Source organism: Pongo abelii, chromosome 4, assembly GCF_028885655.2.
Source record: "Pongo abelii isolate AG06213 chromosome 4, NHGRI_mPonAbe1-v2.0_pri, whole genome shotgun sequence".
NCBI lineage: Eukaryota > Metazoa > Chordata > Mammalia > Primates > Hominidae > Pongo > Pongo abelii.
Window position 1 is genome coordinate 142,710,723 of NC_071989.2, and position 18,067 is coordinate 142,728,789.

The window sequence follows — 18,067 nt, forward strand, 5'->3', positions numbered from 1 at the left end:
TTTTTTTTGAGATAGTTTCTTGCTCTGTCACCCAGGCTAGAGTGCAGTGATGTGATCATGGCTCACTGCAGCCTTGACCTCTGGGTTCAAGCAATCCTCCCACCTCACCCTCCAGAATAGCTGGGACCACAGGCATGAGCCACCACACACCCAGCACATTTAAAAATTTTTTTTGTAGAGACAAAGTCTCACTATGTTGCTCAGGCGGGTCTCAAACTCCTGGGCTCAAGCAATCCTCCTGCCTCGGCCTCCCAAAGTGCTGGGTAGATTACAGGCATGAACCACCAAACCCGGCCCATTCTCTCTTTTTAGAAACTAACACCATGACTACATTTAGAATTTTCTTATTCTTGAAAACCAAGCACTCTCTGAGTTCCAACGTTTAAAATTCTATGTTTTGATGACATCCTCTTTGGTCTTCCATCATTGAGACCTCCAATAAAAACAATTCTCTCTCTCCATTTGTTTAGGTCTTCTTTAATATTCTCATCAATGTTTAGTAGTTTTCAGTGCATAAGTCTTGTATACCTTTTGTCAGATTTTCCTCAATATTCCTAAAATATTTTATATTCTTTGGTGCTACTATAAGTGGTATTTTTAAATTTCAGATTGTTTGTCATTAATATATGAAAATACAATTGACTTTGCCATATTGATCTTGTATCCCACAACTTTCATAAACTTATTAGTTCTATTAACTTTGTTGTACATTCCATAGGAATTTTTATGTAGATGATTTATGTCATCTGTGATTAAAGACAGTTTACTCCTCAAGGAAAAAAAAAGGTATCACTTCATATCCACTAGAATAACTACAATAAAAAAGATAATAACAAATGTTGGAAAGGATGTGAAAAAAAAAAGAAAGAAACCCATTGCTGGTGGGGATTTAAAATGATACAGCCACGGCTGGGCGCAGTGGCTCATGCGTGTAATCCCAGCACTTTGGGAGGCCAAGGCAGGTGGATCACGAGGTCAGGAAATCGAGACCATCCTGGCTAACGCAGTGAAACCCCCTCTCTGCTAAAAATACAAAAAATTAGCCGGGCGTGGTGGCAGGCGCCTGTAGTCCCAGCTACTCGGGAGGCTGAGGCAGGAGAATGGCATGAACCCGGGAGGCAGAGCTTGCAGTGAGCCAAGATCGCGCCACTGCACTCCAGTCTGGGCGACAGAGCAAGACTCCGTCTCAAAAAAAATAAATAAATAAAATAAAATAAAATGATACAGCCACTTTGGAAAAAAGTTTGGCAGTTTCCTTTAAAAAAACATAACTAACCCTAACCATGTGACCCAGAAATTCTGCCAGGCATCTATCCAAGAGAATTTAAAACGTATGTCCACACAAAGGCTGTACATAGCAGTATTATTCATAATAGCCAAAATTTAGAAACAATTCCATCAAATGTGAATGGATAAACAAAATGTGGTCTAGCCATACAATGGAATATTATTCAGCAACAAAAAAGAATGAAGTCCAAATGCGGTGGCTCGCACCTGTAATTTTTGCACTTTGGGAGGCTGAGGTGGGAGGATCACTTAAGCCCAGGAGTTCAAGACTAACCTGGGCAACATAGGGAGACCCCACCTCCACAAAAAGTGTTTTGAAAAAAGAAGGAGCCGGGCGTGGTGGCTCACGCCTATAATCCCAGCACTTTGGGAGGCTGAAGCAGGTGGATCACGAGGTCAGGAGTTCAAGACCAGCCTGGCCAAGAGGGTAAAACCCCGTCTCTACTAAAAGTACAAAAATTAGCTGGACACAGTGGTAGGTGCCTGTAGTCCCAGCAACTTAGGAGGCTGAGGCAGGAGAATCGCTTGAACCCTGGGAGTAGAGGTTGCAGTGAGCCGAGATCGCGCCAGTGCACTCCACTCCAGCCTGGGCAACAGAGTAAGACTCTGTCTCAAAAAAACCAAAAACCAAAAAACAAAAAACGAAGCAATGAAGTACTGATACATACTACAATACAGATAAACTACAACACAGAAAAACATGGTAAGTGAAGGAAGCCAGATGCAAAAGGCTATATATTGTATAATTCCATTTATATGAAATATCCAGAAAAGGTATATCTGTATAGACAGAAAGCAGATTATTGGTTGCCTGGAACTGGGGTTAGAAATTGGGACTGTGTGAAAATAAGCAAGCGGAATCTTTTTGGAGTGATGAAATGTTCTATAACTGGATTGTAATGATAGTTGCAGAACTCTGTAAATTAACTTTAAAAATCAATGAACCGTACACTTAAAACAGGTGAATTTTATGGTATTTAAACTGTACTTCAGGCTGGGCATGGTGGCTCACGCCTGTAATCCCAGCACTTTGGGAGGCCAAGGCAGGTGGATCACTTGAGGTCAGGAGTTCGAGACCAGCCTGACCAACATGGTGAAACTCCATCTCTACTAAAAAAATACAAAATTAGCTGGGCATGGTGGCACATGCCTGTAATCCCAGCTACTTGAAAGGCTGAAGCAGGAGAATCGCTTGATCCCAGGAGGCGGAGGTTGCAGTGAGCCAAGATCTTGCCATTGCACTTCAGCCTGCACAAGAGCGAAACTCCAACTCAAAAAAAAAAAGGCCGGGCGCGGTGGCTCACGCCTGTAATCCCAGCACTTTGGGAGGCTGAGGCCGGCGGATCACGAGGTCAGGAGATCGAGACCATCCTGGCTAACACAGTGAAACCCCGTCTCTACTAAAAATACAAAAAATTAGCCAGGTGCGGTGGCGGGCGCCCATAGTCCCAGCTACTTGGGAGGCTGAGGCAGGAGAATGGCATGAACCCGGGAGGTGGAGCTTGCAGTGAGCCGAGATCGCGTCACTGCACTCCGGCCTGGGCGAAACTCCGTCTCAAAAAATAGATAAATAAATAACAATAAAAATAAAAATAAACTTTATCTTGACTGGGCGTGGTGGCTCACTCCTGTAATCCCAGCACTTTGGGAGGCTGAGGCAGGTGGATCACTTGAAGTCAGGAGTTTGAGACCAGGCTGGCCAACATGGTGAAACCCCGTCTCTACTAAAAATACAAAAAATTAGCTGGGCGTGGTGGCACATGCCTGTAATACCAGCTACTCGGGAGGCTGAGGCAGGAGGATCGCTTGAACCCAGGAGGCAGAGGTTGCAGTGAGACGAGATCGCACCACTGCACTCCAGCCTGGGCAACAGAGTGAGACCCTATCACAAAAAAATAAATAAATAAAATAAAATAAAATTAAATTAAAAAACTGTACCTCAATAAAGCTGTTAAAGAAAAATAGTTTGGACATATATGTGTTGAGTGAAAAATAAATACATTTTTTTAAAAAAACAAGGCTGGGGCCAGGCTCAATGGGTCAAGCCTGTAATCCCAGCACTTTGGGAGTCCGAAGCAGACAGATCACGAGGTCAGGAGCTTGAGACCAGCCTGGCCAACACGGTGAAACCCTGTCTCTACTAAAAATACAAAAATTTGCTGGGCATGGTGGTGTGTGCCTGTAATCCCAGCTACTCGGGAGGCTGAGACAGGAGAATGGCTGGAACGCAGGAGGTGGAGGTTGCAGTGAGCCAAGATCGCGCCTCTGCATTCCAGCCTGGGTGACAGAGCAAGACTCCGTCTCAAAAAAAAAAAAAAAAAAAGAAGAAGAAGAAGGCCGGACACAGTGGCTCACGCCTGTAATCCCAGCACTTTGGGAGGCCGAGGTGGGCAGATCACGAGGTCAGGAGTTCGAGACCAGACTGGCCAACATGGTGAAACCCTGTCTCTACTAAAAATACAAAAATTAGCTGGGCGTGGTGGCATGTGCCTGTAATCCCAGCTACTCGGGAGGCTAAGGCAGGAGAATTGCTTGAACCCGGGAGGCGGAGGTTGCAGTGAGCTAAGATCATGCCAATACACTCCAGCCTGGGTGATGGAGCAAGACTCTGTCTCAAAAAAAAAAAAAAAAAAGAAAACAGATATAGTTCTTTACCATCATAGAACTCACAGTCAATTGTAAAAGAAACACCTTACTTCATATAATCACACAAATATAAAATAACACAAGTGCTACAAAGGAAAGGAACATAGCATTGTAACTTGAATGGAGACATCCCTGGGGAAAATTCCACTTTTACTAAGATCTGAGGGATGAGCAGAGGTAAACTAGGAAAGAGTGGAAGAAAGACAAATCCAGGAAGAGAGAATAGCATGTGCAAAGGTATTGTGTTAAGAGGAAGTATGGTAAGAAAGGTATTTATTGAAAAGTTGTATCGCAATTCTGAGATGATTTAAGATGAACTTTGATTATAAATTTCTCTTTTATAAACAGCAATTAAAGTTTTGATAATCTTTCTCTGTCATTTTCCTCTTCTGATCCCCTAATTCCATTTAACAAATGTATTACGCATACATATACACATGTGTATACATAGCCATAAATATATGTTATCTGACTGCTTCCCAAACACAATAACACTTTTCTAATTCTGCAGTATTTCCTAAGCACAGGCTTTAAGAATTAAAGGTAAGCCGCTCTATACTAAGCTGCTGTGGAGACATGGCATGGTAGAAAGGAAAGAGCATGGACTGTGGAAGGAATCTAGTCCCCTCTTCCATCATTCATTAACTGTATTACAGCAGTCTCCAACCTTTTTGGCACCAGGACTGGTTTTATGGAAGACAGTTTTTCTATGGACCAGGTTGGGGGATGGTTTCAGGATGCTTCAAGTGCATTACATTTATAGTGCACTTTACTTCTATTATTATTACATTATACTATACAATGAAATAATTATACAACTTACCATAATGTAGAATCAGTGGGAGCCCTGAGCTTGTTTTCCTGCAACTAGACGGTCCTAACTGGGAGTTATGAGAGACAGTGACAGATTATCAGGCATCAGATTCTCACAAGGAGTGCACAACCTAGATCCCTCGCATGCGCAGTTCACAGTAGGGTTCGCACTCCTATAAGAATTTAATGCCTCCGCTGATCTGACAGGTAATGCGAGCAATGGAAAGTGGCTGTAAATACAGATGAAGCTTTGCCTGCTCACCCACCGCTCACCTATTGTGTGGCCTGATTTCTAACAGGCCGCAGAATGGTATTGGTTGTGGCCCAGGGGTTGGGGACCCCTGCTGTATGGCATTGGGAAATTCACTTATTAACTTGTGAATTTATTTGGTTACTATTTAAAAACTCTCATCGGTGGCTCATGCCTGTAATCCCAGCACTTTGGAGTCCAAGACAGGTGGATCAGTTGAGGTCAGCATTTCAAGACCAAAGTTAGTCAGCCTGGCTAACGTGGTGAAACCCCGACTCTACTAAAAATACAAAAATTAGCTGGGTGTGGTGGTGGGCGCCTATAATCCCAGCTACTCAGGAGGCTGAGGCAGGAAAATTGCTTGAACCTGGGAGGTGGAGGTTCCAGTGAACCAAGATCATGCCACTGCACTCCAGCCTGAGTGATACAGTGAAACTCTATCTCAAAAATAAATAAATAAAATAAAAATAAAATAAAAACTCTTATCTCACAATCAAATGGTTAGTTTTGTTTTACATCAAAAGCATTTAGCTCCACGTGGATGAGGGCAACAGCGGGCCATCCTTGGGAATATCGTATTACCGGTATTTAGTCAGAAATTATCCTATTGACTTTCTTGCCCATCCTATGCTGTACTACTATATCGTTTGTGCCACAAAACTTGGCACTTCATCATCTACACTTTTATACTTATTGTACCAACTGTCTAAGCCTATTTTCTCAACTATAGTGTTTGAAGGCAAAATACCTACTTATTTTGTACCCCCAATATTATTTAGTATGGGTCTATCCAAACACACTGATTATTGTTTTAAGAAAATGTAGGCCGGGCGCAGTGGCTCACGCCTGTAATCCCAGCACTTTGGGAGGTCGAGGCGGCGGATCACAAGGTCAGGAGATCAAGACCATCCTGGCTAATACGCTGAAACCTCGTCTCCACTAAAAATACAAAAAAATTAGCCGGGCCTGGTGGTGGGCGCCTGTAGTCCCAGCTACTCGGGAGGCTGAGCCAGGAGAACGGCGTGAACCCGGGAGGCGGAGCTTGCAGTGAGCCGAGATCGCGCCACTGCACTCCAGCCTGGGCGAGAGTGTAACAACAAAAGAAAAATGTAACAACAAAAGAAAATGTTTCTTTTCTATGTAATTACCTATACACAGTAGGTACTCAATAACATCCCTGGCTTTTGTTATTGCCTATTAATTCAATTCATTTTCTAATAAATATTTATTAAGAGCCTATTCTATAGAAAATACTGTTGTAGGCAATGAATGGGGGTTCGGGCCCCCATGGAGTCTACAGTCTGATAAAGAAGGCAGATTATAAGCAAGTAAACAACTAAACAAACAAAAGAATTACAAATTGTGAAGGCAGTGTGATAAAAAATCAAGGAAGTGATGTCAGCAGCAATGGCGGATTAAGGATACAATGACAAGACCAGAAGGCCGGGTGCCGCGGCTCACGCCTGTAATCCTAGCACTTTCGGAGGCTATCATTCCACTCCACTCCAGCCCCGGCGACAGAGCAAAACACTGTCTCAAACAAACAAACAAAAAAAGGCTAGGCGCGGTAGCTCGCGCCTGTAATCCCAGCACTTTGGGAGGCCGAGGAGGTGGATCACGGGGTCAGGAGATCGAGCCCATCCTGGCTGACAGGGTGACACCCCGTCTCTACAAAAATAAAAATAAAAACTTAGCCGGGCGTGGTGGCAGGCGCCTGTAGTCCCAGCTACTTGGAAGGCTGAGGCAGGAGAATGGCGTGAACCCGGGAGGCGGGGCTTGCAGTGAGCCGAGATTGCCCCACTACACTCCAGCCTGGGCGACAGAGTGAGACTCTGTCTCCAAAAAATAAAAATAAATAAAAAAATAATAAAGACCATGGGATAGGATATGTAGGATATGATAGTAGACAATATCTCATTTTAATCATATAAAAAAAGTCTTTCTCAGCCGGGCGCAGTGGCTCACGCCTGTAATCCCTGCACTTTGGGTAGCCCGAGGCGGGCAGATCACCTGAGGTCAGAAGTTCGAGACCAGCCTGACCAACATGGCGAAACCCCATCTGTACTAAAAATACAAATATTAGCCAGGTGTGGTGGGCGTCTGTAATCCCAATTACTCGGGAGGCTGAGACAGGAGAATTGTGTGAACCTGGGAGGTGGAGGCTGCAGTGAGCCGAGATCGCGCCATCGCACTCCAGCCTGGGCGACAGAAGGAGACTCTGTCTCAAAAAAAAAAAAAAAAAAAAAAGTCTTTCTCCAGTGTACAAAATGAAAACTGCAAAAATTTTTTTTAATTAAAAAATGTCACCGGGCACAGTGGCTCATGCCTGTAATCCCAGCACTTTGGGAGGCTGAGGCAGGCAGATCACCTGAGGTCAGGAGTTCAAGGCCAGCCTGACCAACATGGAGAAACCCCATCTCTACTAAAACTACGAAATTAGCTGGGCCGTGGTGGCGCATGCCTGTAATCTCAGCTACTCGGGAGCTGAGGCATGAGAATCGCTTGAACCCAGGAGGCGGAGGTTGCGGTGAGCCGAGATTGCACCATTGCACTCTAGCCTGAGCAACAACAAAAAAAAATCATCATCTGAAATTTGGAAATACTAAGAAAGTTTTAGCAGGGCGTGGGGGCATGCACCAGTAGTCCCAGTTACTCGGGCACCTTAGTTGGGAGGATCACTTGAACCCAAGAGTTCAAGGCGGCAGTGAGCTATGATCGCACCACTATACTCCAGTCTGGGCAACAGACTGAAACCTCATCTCTTAAAAAATACCTATATAGGCCAGGCATGGTGGCTCACGCCTGTAATCCCAGCACTTTGGGAGGCCGAGGTGGGAGGATCACGTGAGGTCAGGAGTTCAAGACCAGCCTGGCCAAAATGGTGAAACCCCATCTCTACTAAAAATACAAAAATTGGCCGGACGTGGTGGCACACGCTTATAGTCCCAGCTACTTGGGAGGCTGAGGTAGGAGAATCACTTGAACCCGGGAGGTGAAGGTTGCAGTGAGCCGAGATCGCGCCACTGCACTCCAGTCTGGGTGACAGAGTGAGACTCCATCTCAAAAAAAATAAATAAAATAAAAGTAAATAATATCTAGTCTAAAGAGCCACTTCACTCATGGCTGCCTTAATTCTCAAAGGTAATTAGCCTTACAACATTCTGTGAGGTAAGGGACAGGGATAATTTTACTCCAGGTTCTAGATAAGAACAAGAGAATAAAAGAATGTGGGTGCTTCTGTCTAGGCCTCCTTCTCTGCTGTTCTCCAACACTCCACAGATACTCTTCCATGCTTGGTGATGAGAACTACCTCTTACTTTTTCCTTCCATTTCTGGGAGAATGATCTATTCTTACCTCTTCAACCATAGTCTCTAAGAGGAAGATTCTCAAATCTGTATATCCAGTTCTGAAAACTTCCAAAGCCATGATATAATTGGTTAACCACTATTTTTACTTGGAAATTCTCACTATCCCTTAAAATACATCAATATATCTTAAAGCAATTCCCACTTCTAAATTCAGTTATTGACAATGGCACTTCTCCTGCTCTGCAGTTAAAAATACGGTACTACTACTAAAAATACAAAAATTGTCAGGGTATGGTGGCTCATGCCTATAATCCCAGCACTTTGGGAGGCTAAGGTGGGCGGATCATGAGGTCAGAAGTTTGATATCAGCCTGACCAACATGGTGAAACCCCATCTCTACTAAAAATACAAAAATTAGCCGGGCATGGTGGCACACCCCTGTAAACCCAGTTACTCGGGAGGCTGAGGCAGGAGAATCGCTTGAACCCAGGAGAAGGAGGCTGCAGTGAGATCACGCCATTGCACTCCAGCCTGGGCAACAGAGCAAGACTCCGTCTAAAAATAAAATAAAATAAAAATACAAAAATTAGCCGGGCCTGGTGGCAGGAGCCTGTAATCCCAGCTACTCGGGAGGGTGAAGCAGGAAGAACTGCTTGAACCCAGAAGGCGGAAGTTGCAGTGAGCCAAGATCCTGCCATTGTACTCCAGCCTGGGTGACAGAGAGAGACTCCGTCTCAAAAAAAAAATACTGTAATAACCTCTGACTTCACCCTTTGTTTTCATCCCTCTCATATCTAATTAGTTCCGAAGTCCTGTGATTTTCCTTTTGAAATACTTCCATCCTATCCCTCTGCCATCGTTCCTCTCCTTCCCATTGCTATTTAGTCCAAACCGTTACCACCCACACATCTAGACTGTCACAACAGCTTCCTGTCTGATCTCTCTGGGTCTCTATCTGCTCATATCTTCTACTCATGTTAAAATAAAATTAGATTTTGTTTTCATCCAGTCACAGCAATGCTCAAGAACCTTCAATGGGCTGGGTGTGGTGGCATGTGCCTGTAGTCCTAGCAACTTGGGAGGCTGAGGCAGGAGGATCACTTGAGCCCAGAAGTTGGAGGCTGCAGTGAGCTATGATCATGCTACTGCACTCCCGTCTGGGCAACAAAGCAAGATCCTGTCTCAAGAAAAACAAAAATAAAAAAACAACAAAATCTTCAGTAGTTTCCCAGGATCCTCAGGAAAGAGTCCACCCTCCTGTGGATAAATTTCAAGGTTCTGGAAAATCTCTCCCCTGGGAACCTGTGTAATCTTATCTTCCTCTATCTGTTGTTCCCCGTAACCTGACTTAACAGCACTCTCTGAAGTCCCCTGCTCTGGTCTACTTCTATTTTCACAATGGTATCCCACCTGAATGCATTTTCTCCTCTACTCCAACAAAATCCTAGCTACAATTCAAAATTCTACTTACTTTAGTTTTACCTCCTCTTGGAAGTCTTCTACTGTCAGTTTAGCCCAGATTGAGATCTCCTTTTATTCAAGAAACATTTTTAGAGTCTAATATAGACAAGGCTCTAAACAGATACAAAGATAACACCACTATTCTTGACTCCCTACCAGCTTTCTTTTCTTTTCCTTCTTTTTTTTCCTTTTCTTCCCTTAACACAACTATTAATATTCCTGACTCCAAACAAGCTTGCTATATTTATTTATTTATTTATTTAATTTACTTACTTACAGGATCTTGCTCTGTCAACCAGGATGGAGTGGTGCAATCAGCTCACTGCAGCCATGACCTCCCAGGCTCAAACAATCCTCCCACCTCGGCCTCACAAGTAGCTGGGAGTACAGGATTGTGCACGATGCCTGATGCCCAGCTAATTTATTATTTTTAGTAGAGACAAGGTCTTGCTATGTTGCCCAGGCTGGGCTTGAACTTTTGAGCTCAAGTGATCCTCCTGCCTCAGCCTCTCAAAATGCTGAGATTAGAGGTGTGAGCTACTATAGCCAGCCTACCAGCACTATCTATTGAGCACTTAAAATGTGCCTGACACAGTTTAAGTGCTTTATACCTAGCACGTAATTTGATCTTTTAAAAAACCTGTGCCAGGTGCAGTAGCTCACACCTGTAATCCAGCATTTCGGGAAGCTGAGGCGGGCAGATCACTTGAGCCCAGGAGTTTGAGACCAGCCTGGGTAACATGGGGAAACCCTATCTCTACAAAAAATTAGCCAGGTGTGGTGGCTGATTGAGGAGGAGCACCGTCATCTCGGACAAACACCGAGATGTTTTAAGGAGAGGCAGGAGAACTGCTTGAACCCAGGAGGCAGAGGTTGCAGTGAGCTGAGATCATGCCATTGTACTCTAGCCTGGGCAACGAGAGCGAAACTCCATCTCAAAAACAAAACAAACAAACAAAAAACCTGCTGAGCTAAACGCTTACAAGCCAATGCTAAAGTCAACACTAAAAATCAGAATGGCTGTGATCTTTCCTCTTCCTTGATTTTTCATAGGTTAAATGACAAGGCCTCAAACCGCTCCGCCACTTTATATCTCCTTTCTTCCCCTAAAGGCATCCACATTTACTTACTATTCCCCCCCTTTTTTTTTTGTGAGGCGGAGTCTCGCTAAACCTCCCTTTATATGAGCAACTCTCCATTAAGCCACAGACCTGACTTTCAATGTTTTAATATACTTTCTCTAGTAATAGTGCCTCAGCTGACTACTGATTCTACTAAACAAAATTATTGATACTGCCTTTACCATCCCATACTTGGTCTGCCTTATAGTTGGAATTACTGAGTGCTCAATATTTTTTGGTTCTGCAACAAAAAGGTAGTGCCCCCCATTCCCTATCCCCATTTTCAGGATACCTATTATTATTGTATAGAAAAAGAATGTTAGCCACCTTCATAAAAATAAAACAATGTATAAGGAGCACTTATGATTCGTATTCATCCTACAAATTGGCTTATTCTGAAGCACTTACGTTATTACTGTGAAGATAGTCAATTGCTCGAAGGATCTGGAAGAGGTATTTTCTAAGTCGTTTACTCTCTAGTCCATGACAATAATGTTGTAACTCATCTAATACTGTGTGGTCAATAAATTCAAATACCAAATGAATTTTCTTTTTCTGTCTAAAAACTTCAATCAGATTGACCAGGTTTTCGTGATGAAATTGCTATTGACAAAAGAAACAACACAAATTTTTAATTATTTCAAGCCTAACAATTTGTACATATAACATGTATAAATTTTGAAAAGAAACAGTCATATTCTTAGCTTTGTTCCGTGCATTTCCTTTTTCTTTTTTTTTTTTTGAGATGGAGTCTTGCTCTGTTGCCAGGCTGGAGTGCAGTGGCACAATCTTGGCTCAGTGCAACCTCTGCCACCCCATTTCAATCAATCCTCCTGCCTCAGCCTCCTGAACAGCTGGGATTACAAGCGTGCACCACCATGCCCAGCTCATTTTTGTACTTTTAGTAGAAACAGGGTTTCACCACGTTGGCCAGGTTGGTCTCGAACTCCTGATCTCAGGTGATCCTACTGCCTCAGCCTCCCCAACTCCTAGAATTGTAGGTGTGTGCCGTCATGCCCAGCCTATGTTCCATCCATTTCAACTGAAATTTCTCAACCAATGTGCTTCCATTCCTATTTTAAGAAAATTTAATCCATTTTATAATCAATATTTATAGGACAAAATGAGATACATTACTTTATCTCAAGTTGGCATTTGGTTGCGTATTAAAATAATTTAATGTACTATAACTTAGTATTCTGTTGAAAGATATCCTGCTATTTTTAAAGTTGGTTTGTGGTTAAATTTAACACCCAAAATTTAAAAGGCCCTTATGTTTTCAAATGAGCATGGATTTCAACACGATTAAGTATGTGATCTGAATTTATATAAATTAATTATTCTCTAACTTTAATCCTAAACTCTAGAAAGTAAACCATAAGTTCTAGGGAGCATCATAAATTCATTAGACTATAACAAAAGGACACCAAAATATATGCAAAATCTTCAGATATGTGAACTACCAATTTATAACCACAGAAACTTTACATAAATATGTAATTATTTGTGGGTAAACGTTTGTTCGTTGTCTGTACTCTTCTATTAAACAACCACCTTTTTAGACTGGTAATAATTACTGCTAAAATAATTTTAAAATGTAAATGATGTCCATGTATCAGCTTAGGAAACAAATGAGATTTAATATTGTATGCTATTTATTCTATTTTTCATCACACTGACTTAATTATAATCAATTCTGAAATATTTAACCATTTTGTTCAAACTATCAAGAATATGTGTTCAATTAGCTAAAAATGAAGGGTTTTTTTTTTTTTTTTTTTTTTAAGAGAACGAATCTTGCTATATTGCCAGGCTGGTCTTGAACTCCTGGCCTCAAGTGATCTTCCTGCCTCGGCCTCCCAAGTTGCTAGGACTACAGGCATGAGCCACTGTTCCTAGCTCTAGAAAACTATACCTTTATGAAAATATATATACCTTTATTCCAATAACACAATGTCAATTTTTCTACTTCTCTGTAACTAATGAAGAGACTAAAGTCCTTAAAACATGACTAGAGAAAAACATCCAAAATATAACACCAGATTCCTTTCCTTTTTGCTCCAAATTTCCCTGGTTGGCAAGATGCCAGAGTGCTGCAGCAATAGCATACTGGCAGCAGTGAAAAGAATTGACTGCTGGCTGGGCATGGTGGTGCACACCTATAATCCCAGCACTTTGGGAGGCTGAGGCGGGCAAATCACATGAGGTCAGGAGTTCGAGACCAGCCTGGTCAACATGGTGAAACACTGTCTCTACTAAAAACACAAAAATTAGCCCGGTGTGGTGGTGGGCACCTGTAATCCCAACTACTAGAGAGATTAAGAGAGGAGAATCGCTTGAACCCAGGAGGTGGAGGTTGCAGTGAGCCAAGATTGTGCCATCGCATTCCAGCCTGGGTGACAAGAGTGAAACTCCGTCTCAAGGAATTGACTGCTTTGGACACTACCATGTTAATCCTCTACTTAGGGAAAATTACTGGTTTCCTGTCCAGTCTTTATTTTAAAGGCGAAAGCAGTGAAAGTAGGGAAGGGGTAATATGAATAAGCATTGTAGAAGATCCATTCAGGGATGAGGAATTAGGTACAGTATTTACTCAGATAAACCATGAAATGAAATCCCTAGAAATGCTCTAGTACCCCTCTTCAAGTTGTTTAATTTTGTTTTTCTCCATCACTAGACAACTTTTCTACAGATATTCTCACTAATTACTCTAACTGTAATTTATTTAATGAAATTCTAGCATAAAAATTTAGTTCGGGTCGGGCCGGTGGCTCATTTCTATAATCCCAGCACTTTGGGAGGCCAAGGCAGGCAGATCACCTGAGGTCGGGAGTTCGAGACCAGCCTGACCAACATGGAGAAACCCTGTCTCTACTAAAAATACAAAATTAGCCGGGCATGGTGGTCCATGCCTGTAATCCCAGCTACTCAGGAGGCTGAGGCAGGATTGAGAACCGCTTGAACCCGGGAGGCAGAGGTTGCGGTGAGCTGAGATTGCGCCATTACACTGCAGCCTGGGCAACAAGAGTGAAACTCTGTCTAAAAAAAAAAAAAAAAAAGTAATTTGAATTAAGTAATTATGACAAGTTTTTTAGACTCAGAATATTAACTAGTCCAAGAACTCTCTCTAGTGGAATTAGATTACATCAAATTTAAAATCCTATAAAAAGCCAGTGAGAGCCAGGTGCAGTGGCTCACACCTGTAATCCCAGCACTTTGGGAGGCTGAGGTGGGCAGATCACATGAAGCCAGGAGTTCTAAATCAGCCTGGGCAATATGGTGAAACCCCGTCTCTACTAAAAATACAAAAATTAGCTAGGCGTGGTCGTACATGCCTGTAATCCCAGCTACTTGGAGGCTGAGGCATGAGAATTGCTTGAACCTGGGAGGCAGAGGTTGCAGTGAGCCAGGATCGTGCCACTGCACTCCAGCCTGGGTGACAGAGTAAGACTGTCTCAAAACAATGACAACAACAATAACAAAAAGCCAATGAGAATAGTTAGGGTATCTCAAAATTATCTGCATAACAGTTGTTACAGTAAAACACATATTCAAGTTCATCTCTGTATTGTCACGTACTGGTTAGTTTTACAAAATGATTAAATAGAAAAAAAATAATCAGTTTAAGTGTAACAGTTGAAGAAAGAGCAAGAGATACTGCCTTGGGGGAAAAAAATCTCCTAATCAGATTTTCATTCATAGTACACAATTGCCTTATTTATAGTATTATTATGTTTTAGGTCATCAGGACAGGAACTGATATCTTTCACAAAATCATAACATCTTTACTGACTAACTTTTCATTGTCTAGAAATAGAGCTGTTCTATTTATTTATTTATTTTTTGAAACGAAGTCTCACTCTACTGCCCAGGCTGGAGTGCAGTGGCGTGGTCTTGGCTCACTGAAACCTCTGCCTCCCCGGTTCATGTGATTCTCCTGCCTCAGCCTCTTGTGTAGCTGGGATTACAGGCACCTGCCACCATGGCCAGCTATTTTTTTTTTTTTTTTGAGACAGAGTCTCACTCTGTCACCCAGACTGGAGTGCAGTGGTGCAATCTCAGCTCACTGCAACCTCCTCCTCCTGGGTTCAAGCAATTCTCCTACCTCAGCCTCCTGAGTAGCTGGGGCTACAGGCGCACACTGCCATGCCTGGCTAATTTTTTGTATTTTAATAGAGACAGGGTTTCACCATGTTGCCCAGGCTGGTCTCGAACTCCTGAGCTCAGGCAATCCGCCTGCCTCGGCCTCACAAAGTGCTAGGATTACTGGCATGAACCACTGCGCCCAGTGTAGAGCCATTCTAATAATCCACAGATGCCTAATATATTTCCTCAAATTAGGCCAGGCACAGTGGCTCATGCCTGTAATCCTAGCTCTTTCACAGGGCCAAGACAGGAAGATCGCTTAAGCCGAGATGATGGAGGCTGCAGTGAGCTATGATCATGCCACTGCGCTGCAGCCTGGGCAACAGGGAGACTCCATTTCTTAAAAAAAAAAAAAGAGAGAAAGAGAAAGAAGGCAAATTGATCCATCATATCTCATATAGACTTACAAAGAAAGAAGAAAATATTATTTTTGTATCAGATAAAGGCAAACAAGAACATCTGCTGCATATAAAACAGCTATACCATATCGTCAAGATCATAAACCTTAAAGGATGTAAACAGATTCCAATAAATGGAATACACACATATTTAAATATTTTTAAAATCATTAATTTTCTACCCAGACCCCAAGGAATGTTAATGCTCCTTTCTCCACACTCCTCAGTTGTTTCTCCTGGGGTGAACTATCACACCTGCATAGGATTCTATCTTCTTCCCTGATCTCTGCTGATATTGTTCCTCATTTCTAAAAGCCTACTGGTCATCTTTACTTAAATGTACTCCTGTCACCTCGAATTCAACATTTCCAAAATTGAAGTAGTTCCCAAACCATGTCTGAGTCTTTCGTATTTCTATCAATTGTATCAATCACTGAACCTCAGAGACCTTTGACTCCTTCTATAGTCTTTCTATAGTCTTCTACACTCTTTCATGTCTTTTTTTTTTTTTAGACAAGGTGTTGCTGTTGCCCAGGCTGGAGTGCAATAGTGTGATCTCGGCTCACTGCAACCTCCTCCTTCTGGGTTCAAGCAATTCTTCTGCCTCAGCCTCCCGAGGAGCTGGGATCACAGGCATGCACCACCATGCCCGGCTACTTTTTGTATTTTTAGTAGAGACGGGAGTTTCACTATGTTGGCCAGGCTGGTCTCGAACTCCCGACCTCAGGTGATCTACCTGCCTCAGCCTCCCAAAGTGCTGAGACTACAGGCGTGAGCCACAGCGCCCTCTTTTTTTTTTTTTTTTTTTTTTTGAGAAGGAGTCTCACTCTGTCGCCCAGGCCAGAGTGCAGTGGCGTGATCTCGGCTCACTGCAACCTTCACCTTCTGGGTTTGCGCGATTGTCCTGCCTCAGCCTCCTAAGTAGCTGGGATTACAGGGGCGCGACACTATGCCTGGCTAATTTTTTTTTTCTTTTCTTTTGAGACGGAGTCTTGCTCTGTCGCCCAGGCTGGAGTGCAGTGGCGCGATCTCAGCTCACTGCAAGCTCCGCCTCCCGGGTTCACGCCATTCTCCTGCCTCAGCCTCCGCAGTAGCTGGGACCACAAGCGCCCGCCAGCTCGCCCGGCTAATTTTTTGTATTTTTTAGTAAAGACGGGGTTTCACCGTGTTAGCCAGGATAGTCTCGATCTCCTGACCTCTTGATCCACCCGCCTCAGCCTCCCAAAGCGCTGGGATTACAGGCATGAGCCACCGCACCAGGCCTTAATTTTTTTTTTTTGTTTAATTTTTAGTAGAGACGGGGTTTCACTATGTTGTCCAGGACGGTCTTGAACCCCTGACCTCAGGTGATCCACCCGCCTCGGCCTCTCAAAGTGCTGGGATTACAGGCGTGAGCCACCGCACCCGGCCTCATGTCTTCTTTTTACAATATAGCATTTTCTAACCTTACTTTCCATTCACATTGCTGCATTTTAGCAAGGGTCCTCAGACATTTTCCAAAATTCCTGAATTGAACTCCTAACAGACCTATTTTTACTCTTAGTCCTCCAATCTATTCTGCACAATAGTGGTAGATTAAAATTTACAACATTTCTTTACACTGAATTCAAAACCTTCACGACCTTCCACCTCTTACAAAATCAAGTTTTGACTCCTTAGCCTAAAAAACTTTAAAATCTACCTCCAATTTACTGTTCTAATATACCTCTTTCCAATTCTGCTCAGAAAACTCTACAGGCAAATGTCTTTGCTCTTTGTCCTTTCCACTTTGCCCTTTATCCTTTGTCCTTCCTTAGTCTCTTTTGAGTTTATGTTGTTCCTCTAACCTAGAACACAACAGTTTCTCCCTCTTATCTAAACTCTCCACATTCTTCAAAGCCAAATTAATGTCCCATTCCTCAAAAAAACTTTCCCTACCAGGGAAAGGACTTTGTGTTGATTCCTTGGCATTTATTATGAGCCACTTTTTATTCAGTATGATTTTTATATACTCTCCTTTCTGATTAAACTATAGAAGTCTTTAAGGGCAGGAACTATCTTTTACCTCCTTATAGTCTCAGTACCTAGCACCATGCCTTGCACATAGCAGAAATTTTTATTAAGTATTATACTTGAATATTTCTGAATAATTATTAAACAATATTGGCATAGCTTTTGTTACATACCCCAAAACACATATATCTTGTATCACTATAAAATTACAAAATGTAGACAACATAGAGTATTACACTTATTTCTACATAATATGAATCAGTACATATGTGAACTAAAATATTTTATGCAATTTTTTATTCCATAACAATTTTTCTTTTGACTTAGATGATTAAGGCAAAAGAAGCAAACCTTTAGAAACTTTATTTCTCTCATCGCAATTTTGTTGACAGATTGTTCTGGTCTCTCATAAAATATCTTAATCGCCACTATCTGCCCAGTATTCTTATGTTTACATTTCATGACTGTTCCGTAACTTCCCTCTCCCACTTTTCCAAGGGTTTCATACATCTCCATTTTCAAGCTGGGCTTTTACTACTTTATAGAAATAAAGAAAGAAAATGGAAAATGTTAAACGTTTATACTTTCATTTATTAAAACTAGATAATGCATATCCACAATAAACCCACAGTCTCAAATACAGA

At 42.5% G+C, this 18,067-nt stretch overlaps 1 protein-coding gene across 32 annotated transcripts in view; it reads right to left on the reverse strand.

Moving 5' to 3' along the window:
• The window catches only part of LOC100462342 (cyclin-dependent kinase-like 3), a 144,775-nt gene that overhangs the window by 122,012 nt on the left and 4,696 nt on the right, over positions 1–18,067 (reverse strand). For 17 of the 32 annotated variants that reach the window (XR_008525742.2, XR_010140025.1, XM_054556532.2 and 14 more), the window contains 2 exons: positions 17,775–17,960; positions 11,296–11,490 (listed from right to left, as the gene is read on the reverse strand). The exons of 3 other annotated variants lie outside the window; for them this stretch is intronic. Coding sequence is in view for 23 of the 29 variants with exons in the window: in XM_054556532.2 (XP_054412507.2) it covers positions 11,296–11,490; positions 17,775–17,939 (360 nt within the window). In the remaining 6 variants the exon portion in view is untranslated. Of the gene's footprint in view, positions 1–11,295; positions 11,491–17,774; positions 17,961–18,067 lie in introns of those variants that run through there. 12 more of the 32 variants (XM_054556530.2, XM_054556533.2, XM_054556519.2 and 9 more) reach the window with 4 other exon arrangements.